This window comes from Takifugu rubripes, unplaced genomic scaffold (assembly GCF_901000725.2).
Source record: "Takifugu rubripes unplaced genomic scaffold, fTakRub1.2, whole genome shotgun sequence".
NCBI lineage: Eukaryota > Metazoa > Chordata > Actinopteri > Tetraodontiformes > Tetraodontidae > Takifugu > Takifugu rubripes.
In genome coordinates this window covers 395889-405520 of record NW_021821632.1, presented here as the reverse complement: position 1 = coordinate 405520, position 9632 = coordinate 395889, and the positions used below count along the sequence as shown (strand labels likewise).

The window sequence follows — 9632 nt, the reverse complement described above, 5'->3', positions numbered from 1 at the left end:
GGAGAGCTGTAATTTTTTTTTTTTGGGGGGGGGACTAATGGAATAAAATGTTTTTTATCTTTTTCCAGGCTGACATATTTCCCCCTCGTCATCTCTTCATGCTTAAAGACCAGAGATTATTTTGTTTCTTTGGCAATAAACCCCTGTTAACCCAGGCTGGTCTTTACCCTCTGGGGTTTACTGGCACCAGACTCAACCCTGGACACTAAAATAGCAAACGTACAGCTAGCTAAAGATAAAACTCAGAATGAACTAGAATGAATGAATCTGTGTCATTAACAAAACAAAGTGAATATTTTCCAGGCGGTGTAATTTGCTGTGGGTTCCGCTGCCCACTGAAGGTGGGCTGTTCTGTGAGCAGCTTGATGCACAACCTGCGGGAGCTGTTTGATCGATGTGAAGGTGAACCAGGGGTTTCTGGACCATCAATAACAGCAGGCATTTGCTTCCTACAGGTCATTCCGCGTTGTTCTGGTAGACCCATTAGTTCCACTGTGACTCACAGAAACATGCTTCTCCAGTGCCGGGAACCGTTTTACCAACATCTGTCTAAAGTAGTTCTGGAACTTCCGTCCAACAAATGTGTAAAGGATTGGGCTGATGCAGAAATAAAGGTGGGCGAGATTCCGAGTGATCTGAAGGACATAACCCCGTTTTTGTGATTCCTCACAGATGTCTGTGTCATCCAAGAGCAGAACAATATTAAAGGGAGTCCAGCACAAGAAAAACAAGACCACAATGAAAAATATCAACCTGACGATCTTGAACTTGGTGGCCAGCATGGAGGATATGACGGTGATGGCAATCCTAACGTAGCAGTAGATGATGATGGCCAGAGGAACGAGCAAGAAAAGAAAAAGCTGCATGTAAAACCCAGCTGCCTTCAGCTGCGAATGGTAAGGTGAGCTGAGAGGATATTCATCACAGTACATTCTTTTTTCAGCAGAATGGAAGAATGAGGTGTGAAGCATCATCTTGTTGACACATGCCAGAACGCTGACCAGCCACACCACCACGCAGGAGATGACGGCATATCTCAGGTTCCTCATCCGTGAGACACTCAAAGAGTAGACGACTGCAAGGTGCCGGTCGAAGGTGAGGAGGGTCAGGAAGAGGACGGAGCTGTAGATGCCCAGGTAGTACATCCCTCCAACAATCCTGCACATGACGTCACCAAAGATCCAGTTGGAGAGCTGCATGTAGACGGCCATGAAGGGAAGGCTGCTCATGAAGATCATGGAGGACAAGACCAGGTTCAGCAGCAGGATGTTGGTCACCGTGGTCATCTTCTCAAACCTGGAGACAACAGATGTTTCGCCCATCATTCTAGTTCAGACTGTAAAAATGTGTTTTGGTTGGTTGGTTTCTCATTGGTTTGCTCACGTTAACCTGAGAAGGAGCTTCTGCTCTGAAAACAAACACCTGTCACAGGTGAAATTGAGCAGAGAGCCTAAGGTGGTTTCGGACCTTCAGCTAAACATGCAAACAGAACATTGTGTCTGATTATTTTTTTTTTATTTCCTTCAGCCACTTAGCTCAATCTCTTAATTAAATGTGACGCTGGATGAGGTAATGATTAGAAAAAATGTCCTTTTCCTGTTGAAACGCGTGTGAGAACATGTCAGAAGGTTTTCCTCCTTTTTAATGTGGATGAAAACAAAACTTGTATTTAAAGGCGGCTTGTGTGCATACACCCTCAAACTGAGCCTCTGCTGAAACACCTTTTCATATATGGGCTGTCTGTCAGGTCAGGTTAGCTCCAGTTCAGTTCGTCTTTAGTTATCAGCGTCTGTTAGAATCCCAGAGCCGGACCCCCAACAAGCAACAGTGGCAGGAAGAAACCTTGAGCAGGACCAGGCTCATGTGGGGGACCCTCCAGTTGGGTTGTATCGCCTCTTCACAGCTGTCCAGAGGCCACCTCACAGATGATCGCGCTTCAGGTCCAGGGTCTCTGAAGCGGGTCGTTCCAGAACCAGGACCTTCTTTTGCTTTTGTTCAGGTCATTGTTGACAGAAGAAACTTCTTTTTATCTCCATTCTTTTTTTCTGATTTGTAAGAATCACACATATTTACCTGAACAGGAATTTCATTGACCGGAACCCTGTTTCCCATCTGACCGTAACCAAATATTAGTTTATCTTTAGAGAAACCCAGAAGCATGAACAGTTGGTCCTGATTGTCATATTATGTCCTGTAAGGTGAACATGGGGTCACTGCAGCCATTTTGACTCATTCTGTGCTTTATCAGCCGTCTCCTGTCTTTGTGACACCCCCAGGAAGTGTTTGTCTTCTTCGATACACTGCAGGCCGCCTTCGTCCCCGAAATACAATGTTTTCCTTTTAAACCCGTCCTCATGACAGAGTGGACACTTGTCCAAAATGGCATCCCAGCAGGACAATTTCAGAAAATAGGAGTGACCCCTTTTGGAAGCTCAGACTCACACCTTTGAGTGTGTAGTGAGCCATGAGGCCATTTGCAGCCCAGCCTTTAAAGCTTGTGTTGAGGTTACTAAGCATGAAGTCTGGGTCCTGAGCAAACGTCTGAGGAGCCCAGATGTGCACACTTCTGCAGGAGGTGCTAACCAATCCACCACACAATTTAAATGTGCGTTTCCGACTGTAGGAATCACGGTTGAATGACTAGAAGCTGCTCCGCTGCCCTAACATTTCCCATCAGGTCACACTGCTGCGGTGTAATAACCCCTCCGACCGGGCCGGAGCCAATCGGCTGCGGGGGCGAGTTGGCAGCGGCCTGCATGACTGCGATGTAGGACAAGGAACCTCTAAGCCAAAGTCAACGAGAGTCATTATCCTATTCTGAAGAACACCAACCTGATTCTTCACAGTTTTCAACCTCTTTTCAGGGAACAGAGTGAGTGTTTTGCAAAATTAGGAACTATTTAGTGGTGAAAACAGTCACATCAACATAGGAAGGTCTGCAGACTTGTGCAACCACATTACGTAGTTGTCGAGGTGGCTGGTTCAACTCCCTCCATGTGACCTTGACCTTGGATGCTGGTCTTGGTGGCCAAGTGGCCTGAGGACCACTGCTGATGGACTGTAAATATAATGACTGTAGTACTACGTTCCTCCCTTCAGACTGTACTTCACTCTCTCTACGGAACTACGGAAGTTTCAGGCGTCCAATCTCATGTTAACCTTATTTCTTAGGCCATCTCATTACTTGCTGGCCTAATTGGGGCTCCCATGTGGCCGTGGCGTTGCCTCTCTTCAGGATTTAGCTGTGGGAGCAGTTGCAGAACACACGGCGGAACATCAGGCTGCAAGCTGCGTTTCAAAGATCCCACCGATCTGACATCCTCTGCATGTAAGTTTTCATCTTGGGGTGACTCACGTACGAGCAGTTCAGCAAGCGCTTGTTCTCATTCAGCCCCCTGAACACTTCACAGTCAGTGGCCTTAACCTCCGAGCACTCTCTCTCTCTCTCTCTCTCACACACACACACACACACACTCACACACACACACTCGCATGTATCTGTAAGTGAGGACAACAATTCCACGGTTGCATTAGTGAATCAGTGTTGCTGCCCACACTCACCGATGGAGGACGACCAAAACCAGCCAATTTCCACCGAAGCTGAAGAGAAACATGAAGTAGAAGAGGATGGAGAGCCGGGCCCCCAGGAGGTTATCGTCCACCCTGCTACACGGACTTACGGGGGTGGAGTTGTTATAGTCATAGATGTAGTAGTCGTCGATGAATGTTGCATTTTCCATCTTTAGCTGAAAGAGGGAACAAAAATAGAAGCGGAGGCATGGTGGGTAAACTGCTCAACACAGTGGAGTCCAGAGTCTGAAAGGCTGGTATTCACCTGCTCAATAGAAGGACTCAGACGTGCTACGAGGTCCTGGTTCTCTGGCCAAAATGCTTCTGCCTGCTGGGTGATTTTCATGTCAGCGCCGACTGACTCACATCATCATTCAGTTATAAGTCAGCGAAAATGAGGAAGGAGGAACCACAAGAATGTGTGTCAGTATACAAAATACTGGACTCATCTCCTCCCCGGTCTGTAGACATCCACATCACATTCAGGCCTAACTGAGGTGGCCCAAAGGGGCTCTGAAGGTCCTCAGGCTGTTCTGGACCCTGTGGTCTAGGACACAATATCAGCCTAGACCCCTAATGGGTCTAATTATTGGAAACACAACCTTTATTATCCAACGGCAGACATGAGCAGGACTCTGCAGGGGTTTCAGACGGTGTGTGTGGGGGGGTACGTCTGGGCCAGGACTCCGTGAAAAGGCTGCACTCGGTGTTAATGAACGCATTGAATTGTGGTTGCTCGCGTAATTTGCTCATTTTCACACGGTGAAGGGAAGCGGGGAGGTTTTGAATTAAGTGTGAGGACAATTTGAAAGTAATACAATATTGAACAAAAATTGATTCCTTTGATCTCAATGGTTCTCGCTCCCATTTGACTTTCAGATCTCATTTTTGCCTCCAAGGGGCCATTTGTAAGATACACCGATTTTCAATTTAAAATGGGTAAAATGAAACATCCATTAGTGTCGTGGGAGGATAGACCCTTCCAGGCTTCCATATACAAGGAAAAACTCATCATTGTCGTCATCATCATCATCATCGTCATCGTCATCATCATCATCATCATCATCATCATCATCATCATCATCATCATCATCATCATTATCCATACTTGCTGTTGTCATTATAGTTGTATTATTTCTGAAACCTGAATAACATTTGCATTATTCACTAGTTTTACTAATAGTTAGGAAATAAGAAATATCTTATAAATGAACTCAACCAATTAAGCAAATATGAGATGTAAATATGTCTTTTGTCCATGTAGCATTGGTTTTATTCGTGTGTATGTGTGTGTGTGCTTGGTGCCTTGCTCATAGGAAACATGTATACTGAGGCAGGTATTTGCAGCAGTGGTTAAAGCAGCGTGAAACGCCGTCATAAAACACTTTTTCCAGCGGTTGTTGTCTGATCCAGCAGGTTGTTGGTTCTTAATCCTCTCCTGTCAGGATGCGGCTGTGAGCTCGTCCTGCTGACGTGTAATTTCTGCAGCGTTAGTGTGACGGAGAACTCTCCTGCTGGATTCTTGCCCTGCCTTTATCCTTCGCAGGTTAATCCTCACTCGTGTGGACTCCAAATAAGCCGGCACTGAGCCCCCCCCCCCCCACACACACACACACACTCTTTTCCTGCACTTGTAAACAGGTGTAGTGTCCTCCTGCTTCCTGCGGTGCCACTAATTCATCTGCGGTAAGGTGTCCAGGTGTCTCCCAGTGGGAACACGTGGACCACTTATCTCCTCCTTTTCCTCCGTGAGCTCGTTACTGGTGGGGGCTGACGGATTGTTCTGCTGCTGGCGCTGCTGGTGCGTTCTCCCGACCTCTGTGTCTGATCTGTCCTTTGGCTGCAGCGCGGCCCTGCGGACCACGTTCGCTGTGCCACAGGAGGGATTGTGGCCTACCTTTGCTTCGGTCGGTGCAGTTCATGTTGGTGCATGCGTCCATCTTCCTCCGCTCTCCCCATAACAGGGTTGCAGGGCAAGACGCAGGGCGAACAAACAACCATGCACACTCGAGAGCCCCCACAGGCCCAGGGGCCCCAAACGTCCTGCTAGTTACCAGAACTGCCTCGACACAAAGGTGTAAACCAATCTGCATTTGGGAGGTTCTCTTCTTTCCTGGGGGGTTTAAGTCTTTCCATTATGCAGCTGACCAGACCAACTGCTCCCGTTGGCGCTGAGCTCTCGCCGTCATCTGGGCCTTCATGAAGTCAGAACCTGGTGCTGGTTTTGGGGACCAGACCAGTGTTGATTGAGCCCTGGTAAGGGGGTGTGGGGGTTGGCATCAGCTCCTCGGTGGCTTCAATCGTTGGCTTACACTATAATTTGCGCCTCCCCAAGTTCAGGACCAACAGACTGGGGAACTCATTCATCCCCCGAGCCATCAGACTGTTCAACTCCTCACAGGGGGGGAGGAGGGCCAACAGAAGGACCGGAACATTTTTATAGTTTTATATTTATATTCATATTGTATTTTTAATTTATTCTATTTTATTTCTTATTTTATTCTATTTTTATTATCTTTAATAGGTTTAATGGGGTGTAATGGTGGTGGGAAATTTTGTACAGTGCTGTACGTTTCTTTGGAGATGCTAATTTCCCTGGTGGACACCCCCTAAAGGGATCAATAAAGTACTCTTGAATCTTGAATCTTGAATTTAAATGAGCTGAATTTGAATTCCTTCCTACAACATTTACCCTTCAGGGTTCCTCCTGGTCAAAATAAAGAATCCACGTGGAACCACTTTGTGGTAATATTGTTGCACAAACAAGAATATTTAGTGCTAATTGTGGTAACTGTGGTAGATTTCCTCACCTCAGCTGTTCTTACTTGCTCTTTCTTTACCTCAGCTGTTGGTCCTTTCAAAACGATCCAGCAGATATATCTCAGATTAAAGTCAGCTATACGAGCCTTCCAGATCTTTTAATTAAAATTACAAATGCAGGTAAACCCAGGTTGATGGAAATTTAAAGGTAATCAAAAGTAAAAGCAGCTAATGGTGCTGGGAAAATAAAAGTAATGACTTTGTAAAGATGGATTGAATCGACATTTTAGGTCTGTAAAGAGTGCCTGCGACAAATTAATCCAGGAGCCTTTTTTACATAAAGCAGCCAGGATGTATTTACAAACCAGCAATACGTCACATTAATAGAAGCCCACATAAATCTGCAGGTGAGGTAAATAAAGGCCATTATATGAGAATTCATGACAACCCAGGAATGGGAGATCAGCGGTGCGGCAATCTGTGTGATGTTGGTAACCACAACAAACAGCAAAAGAGAGAAGAGCACAAAGAGCCGGAGGTGGAACAGTTGATCTGCTCTGGTAGCAGGATGGACTTTTGAACTCAAGCACATTTTTCTGTGGTGAGAAGAAGAAAAACCACCAGAAAGTGACGAATCCTCATCTGGTTCTGGTAAAAAAAGGTGTGTCCTGACAGGAAAGGAAAGCTAGCATGCAGCCGCTCCTCTCCCTCGCCTCATGGTATGGATACAAGGAGACGGTGCAGCCGGTGTGGTGGAGCAAGGCGGCTCATGCTCGAACCTGCTGCTAATGCACCTGATGTGCGCTAAAAACAAAAGCGTACATGTTTCCCACTGTTTGATTCAATTCTCCAAAAGAGGAAGGAAGCCCCATGAGTCACAGGAGCATTTACCACATAACGGTCACATAATGGTCTGCAATCTGGAAAGTATATAAAAAAACCACTACAGACCCACGGGTCACCGCTAAAATAAGTTATGAGTTGAGTTTACGTGAGCACGCTTAGCCTAGCCTTTTAGCACCGACTTCAACATGTGGATCAAAGTGGAGGTAGCTGTTTCAAACCTGAATCTTAAACGTCTCCTGATGTTTACAAAAACCCAACAGCCATGTCACAATCAGGACACTTTGAAGTGTTACGGAACAGCTGCAGCTTCCTGCCGGCGTTCTGAGCCACAGTCCTGGTCCTGCTCCCACACACACGACCTCTGAACCCTGTGTCAGCAGAGAGTCGCGGTGGCCGTGTAGGAGTCTCTACAACGGTTCTGCTCCCGGTGTTGTGCCATCACATGTTGGGTCCTTTCCTGTAGTGTTCTCTCAGGTCGTACGTCTGGTAGCACATGGACATGTCGCAGACGCCTGGAGGTCCCGGATTGCCCCGTTGGCCGGGATCTCCTGGCGGTCCCGGCTTCCCTGGGATTCCCTGGTTGCCAGGTCGGCCAACTCCATCAAAGCCGCGAGGACCCGAAGCCCCTTTGAGGAAGACGGGAGACAAAAGAGGCAGTTCTGTTACACCGGGAAGCAGATCCTAAAAGACCAGAATTGTGAGTGGAGCAACAAACCTGGCTGTCCGGGAGGTCCTGGGGGTCCCGGATAACCTTCCCCGATGCTGCCTTTAAGCCCTCGGGGACCAAGGTCACCTGCAACAGTGACCCATTATAACAGTGTTATAACACAGTGAACACTCAGCTGGAACTTTAGGTTTGCTCCCCTTCTTTAGTTCTGGGGACTCTCCTCATGGAACCCTGCAGCCGAGGGACCAAAGGCGTCCACAATGGTGGACGCCTGTGTCCTGTCCCGTCTCCCTGACCAGGACCAGCGTCCACAGCTGAGCGTGGTGCTGCTGCGCCGCGCTGATCAACCGTTACGTCTTTGTGCTCCGCCGACTTTAATGATGCTGGAGTTTTATGAGACGCGCTCAACATCAACCTCTTCAATTTGTTACTCGTTGATTTTAATCACTGTTGAAAGCAACAGTAAATTTCCCCGGTTGCTCTTTGTTGTTATTTATCGTCTTGTTTGTCTCAGGATTTACAGGCTGATTGAAAGATATCCTGTCACCTTCTATTATGTAGGCTGGATGCAAACAACATAATCCTGTCCTTCAGGCTTCAGCTCATACCTTTGAGGCCTGCTGGACCCTGCACTCCAGGGGGTCCCGGGTAACCAGGGGCGCCGCTCCCCCCAGGGTAGCCTGGGATGCCCATGGAGCCTTTGGGACCTGGGGCTCCTGACTGTCCTGGTGGTCCTTTTATGCTCTGACAACGTTCACATCGGGCTGGGGGGCTGAGAGACTGTAGTAGTGCTGGAAGGTGATCTGCAAGGAAACCGGGAGGGAGGGGGAGTAGGAGGGGAGGGGGGAGGAGGGGGGGGGGGGAAGTGGGAGGGGATGGGGGAGGAGGAGGAGGGGAGGAAGTGGGAGGGGGAGGAAGTGGGAGGGGATGGGGGAGGGGGAGGAGGAGGGGGAGGGGATGGGGGAGGAAGTGGGAGGAGGAGGAGGGGCTGAATGAACTGATCGTGTTCACTCTGATTCTAAGAACTATTGGACTGAATTATAACAGCTGCAACAAAGAGTCTGTTTCTAGTGATCAGTGTGAACTGGTGAATAGTGAGCTGGTGAATAGTGAGCTGGTGAATGGTGAGTTGGTGAATAGTGAGCTTGTGAATAGTGAACTGGTGAATAGTGAACTGGTGAGCTGGTGAATGGTGAGCTGGTGAATGGTGAGCTGGTGAATAGTGAACTGGTGAGCTGGTGAATGGTGAGCTGGTGAATGGTGAGTTGGTGAATAGTGAACTGGTGAGCTGGTGAATGGTGAGCTGGTGAATGGTGAGCTGGTGAATAGTGAGCTGGTGAATGGTGAGCTGGTGAATGGTGAGCTGGTGAATGGTGAGTTGGTGAATAGTGAACTGGTGAATAGTGAACTGGTGAGCTGGTGAATGGTGAGCTGGTGAATGGTGAACTGGTGAATAGTGAGCTGGTGAATGGTGAACTGGTGGATAGTGAACTGGTGAATGGTGAGCTGGTGAATGATGAACTGGTGAATGGTGAGCTGGTGAATGATGAACTGGTGAATGGTGAGCTGGTGAATGGTGAGCTGGTGAATAGTGAGCTGGTGAATGGTGAGCTGGTGAATGATGAACTGGTGAATGCTGAACTGATGAATAGTGAACTGGTGAATGGTGAGCTGGTGAATGATGAACTGGTGAATGCTGAACTGATGAATAGTGAACTGGTGAATGGTGAACTGGTGAATGCTGAACTGATGAATAGTGAACTGGTGAATGGTGAACTGGTGAATGCTG

At 47.9% G+C, this 9632-nt stretch overlaps 2 protein-coding genes and 1 long non-coding RNA gene across 3 annotated transcripts in view; 1 reads left to right on the top strand and 2 right to left on the bottom strand.

Moving 5' to 3' along the window:
* Positions 1-208: 208 nt before the first annotated feature.
* Positions 209-3962, bottom strand: LOC101069061 (C-C chemokine receptor type 3-like). The gene is made up of 3 exons (XM_011607736.2): positions 3836-3962; positions 3562-3746; positions 209-1296 (listed from the first exon to the last, which is right to left on the bottom strand). The coding sequence occupies exons 1-3, from the start codon at positions 3914-3916 to the stop codon at positions 450-452; spliced, it is 1113 nt and encodes a 370-aa protein (XP_011606038.2). The 5' UTR covers positions 3917-3962; the 3' UTR covers positions 209-449.
* LOC115248328 (uncharacterized) lies at positions 504-1762 on the top strand. The gene is made up of 3 exons (XR_003887233.1): positions 504-614; positions 696-866; positions 944-1762. It is a non-coding gene; the product is annotated as an uncharacterized lncRNA (long non-coding RNA).
* Positions 3963-6473: 2511 nt separating the features above from the next.
* The window catches only part of LOC105419729 (collagen alpha-1(XXI) chain), a 25863-nt gene continuing 22704 nt past the window's right edge, over positions 6474-9632 (bottom strand). Inside the window, exons 27-29 of the mRNA XM_029831938.1 lie at positions 8452-8646; positions 7892-7969; positions 6474-7802 (exon numbers count right to left, since the gene is read on the bottom strand). Of these exons, the coding sequence (XP_029687798.1) occupies positions 7615-7802; positions 7892-7969; positions 8452-8646 (461 nt within the window). The 3' untranslated portion in view covers positions 6474-7614. The remainder of the gene's footprint in view (positions 7803-7891; positions 7970-8451; positions 8647-9632) is intronic.

What these genes read in the sequence shown, in the direction of transcription:
- LOC101069061 (XM_011607736.2), bottom strand. Translation starts at nt 3,916, where the DNA reads ATGAAAATCACCCAGCAGGCAGAAGCATTTTGGCCAGAGAACCAGGAC. An exon ending in TGAGTCCTTCTATTGAGCAG is followed by an intron (nt 3,747 to 3,835) that starts GTGAATACCAGC and finishes TCCCTCTTTCAG; the next exon opens with CTAAAGATGGAAAATGCAAC. An exon ending in GTTTTGGTCGTCCTCCATCG is followed by an intron (nt 1,297 to 3,561) that starts GTGAGTGTGGGC and finishes TGTTGTCTCCAG; the next exon opens with GTTTGAGAAGATGACCACGG.